Here is a 2,832-nt window from a genome sequence, read left to right as displayed (position 1 = left end):
AGCGGGCTAGCCTGCCAATCAGCGGGCTAGCCTGTAACGGAGCGGGTTGAAAACGGTGCGGGCTGGAGTAGCCCGCACCTTGACGGGTTGGCATTTTGCCAACCCGAGCCCGCCAAATGCCAACCCGAGCCCGCCATTTTTGGTGGGCTCGGCCCAACTCTACTCATAACACTGATTTGCAGAGTTGCTTTATCATTTAAAAATTACATTTTAAATTAAAAAAAACCTAGTAGTAAATTCACATAGTCACATAAATAGTCGCTTTATCATTGCCTGCAGAAGCAGGAAAAAATAAAAAAGGACAAGAAAGCTAACTCTCTTCTGTTCTGAGCCTCTCAAGAGCTTGTTCAGAATCCTCACTGTAGTAGTCGACTCCTGAGCATGGCATTGATTGGGTGTTCACAAATTGGCTCCCATGATCCTGAACAACAACACTGCCCATTATCAAGATGAATTTAAAAGGTAAAAATTATCAAACAGCACGAGGTCAGCATTATTACGACTGAAAACAATGAAAACACAATGCGTTGACATGATCCATTGGCCAAAAACAAGGATACTGGAAGCTTGTCCATCTTTCTGTTCTTTCTCATAAATTATCTAAGGTGGCAGCTACTAAGTAAATACCATAGGTGTAGTAATGATGTGACAGGAAATTCTCAAACATTCCGAACCGTCAGTTTTGACAAACCTTTGAGCTAGACGTGGGGGCAATTGATCGCCTCCCTACATCAATTTGTACTGAAAAGCTGGCCTCAGATAAATCAACACCTGAAGACCGCAATGCTTGCACGAAATTATCCAATATTCTGTTGAGCACAAAAACCCCACTCAATAATGGCATAGTGAAATATGGTTTCATGAGACACTTTAATGTGCCAAGAACAACTTTTGCCAAAAGCATACCAATTATTTTAGTCAACAGCAAAAAGAAGCCTAATGGAATCTATGTCATTGTAATCAACACCAAATCCTTAATGATTCATACTAGGCCACATTCCTAGAATCTTAATCTGTACAATCATCAATGCATGCATCCTGCCAATTCACTTGGCCTCAACCTTAACTACTGTGCCTAAAGGTTTGAATGTCAAAAGGCAAGGTTTTAGAATATTACACGCAGAAAGAGATTGTAAATGTATCTCAGAAAACCAAGTTATCGCACTACAGTTAAAACTCATTGTTAGTCAGTCTACATTTTTCAATTTGACATTTCAGACAAAGGTTCAAACAAGTCTGCTTCTGAGAACTTACAAAGTCAGCAATTAATAAGCCTTACATTGTTTTTAGTTTGCAGATAACGAGTAGAACTTTGTATGCAATAATTGTTTATGCCCAAAAATGGCAAACATTCTTTTATAAAATGCTAAATGGGCATGGGGGAATTCTGTTACTAGTAAATAAGCTAAATATGCACACTCAATGCCAGCTTCTAGAACAGTTACAGCCATTCACTGGTTATGTCAGTTTCAATCTAACCATAATTCCTGGGAACCAAATGAAGAAGAACTAATGTAAACTCACGAGAAACTCACCCCTGAGCATAGGCTCTTGCCTCTTGAGATGGTAACCGACTCACTTTCAAATGTCAGCTCGTCTTGATCCTTCAATGTATTATTTCGAAAATCATATGCACCCTCCTTGGGTTCACCAAGACACACGTGAGGCTGAGTATGGGAAGGTGTGTTCTGAGTGTTAGAAACTGCTTCATGTAAATGTTGGGTTGGAACGCCACTGCTCACAGCCAGATCAAACATGTCCAGCCTCATTTGCATGCCCAGGGGAACCGCATCAGAAGCTAAACCAGGGTGCCCGGCCTTATGAATAACTGTTGGTGACAAGTCAGATTCAATTGTATTCTGTGCATTTAACGGCAGTGATGGAGGGACAGTGCTATTGTTCTCATGGCCGGAACCATTCTGTATAGCCTGAGATGTGACATTATCAGTTGGTCCGCAATGATTTCTCTGATACAAAATTTTAGAGTTCCAATAAGTAAGATTTAGAGCAACTGTTTATTGTGTTAATATTCATCAGCACCTAGACAAAATAAATTATAACAATGAACACTTTATCATCCCTGAACTCACAAAAATATGCATGCAGGAAGTAGATCTACCCCAAGCTTTAAAAGGAAAAAAAAGGGTAAGGCAGACTGAGGGATGACAGAAATAACAAGTCATGGGAAGGCAAAAAAAAATATAGGGAGGAAAGCACGGAAAGGATGGAGATTGAAGTATTTTATTATGGTATTTCTGTTACTTTTCCTTCCAGCATAAAGGTGTTGCCACATGATCATTTTACAAGCAGGTGCTCACGCTGTTAAGCCACAAGATCAGTTCTGTCAACTTCCCCATAATGGCCTTCAAAGCGAAATCACTGTGCAAACTGAGGGGTTTCAAATTTGTAGGACCACATTGACAATAAGTTTATGTTTTGATGGCCAAAATGTCAAATGTATTCTTTAAAATATAGATTATTTACTACTTAAAAATATAACGCACTGTATATTCATTTCAATCAACTCACAAGAAGCTGTATTAAATCTTGCATCAAAATCACTGAAAAGCTTGAATACGCTAGCTAACATATAAGATTAAAATACAGCCATGATGAATGGGAAGACTTGGTGTTATGGTATTTAGATCAGAAAGAGAGAGGAAGAGAGATAACGAGAGAAAAGAAGCAATGTGAATGGTGCAAATATGCACCTCATTGCCTCTTATTCATAGGCATTATTCTCATTTGAATATATATCCTAATTTATCCAAATCCTACTAATATAATAATATAACCAAATGTCAACTCCCATCCAAATATGTTGAAATTTTC

At 38.7% G+C, this 2,832-nt stretch overlaps 1 protein-coding gene across 1 annotated transcript; it reads right to left on the bottom strand.

Moving 5' to 3' along the window:
- Positions 1-310: 310 nt before the first annotated feature.
- Positions 311-2,357, bottom strand: LOC114748398 (transcription factor BIM2-like). The gene is made up of 4 exons (XM_028936777.1): positions 2,319-2,357; positions 1,525-1,967; positions 692-809; positions 311-421 (listed from the first exon to the last, which is right to left on the bottom strand). Exons 1-4 carry the CDS (start codon positions 2,355-2,357, stop codon positions 311-313), a joined length of 711 nt encoding a protein of 236 aa, XP_028792610.1.
- Positions 2,358-2,832: the final 475 nt, after the last annotated feature.

The sequence above is a fragment of the Neltuma alba genome, unplaced genomic scaffold (assembly GCF_004799145.2).
Source record: "Neltuma alba isolate B1F8T4 unplaced genomic scaffold, ASM479914v2 tig00005696_pilon, whole genome shotgun sequence".
NCBI classification, from domain to species: Eukaryota; Viridiplantae; Streptophyta; class Magnoliopsida; order Fabales; family Fabaceae; genus Neltuma; species Neltuma alba.
Note: the sequence above shows the minus strand (reverse complement) of the source record. Positions and strands in the feature narration are given on the sequence as shown.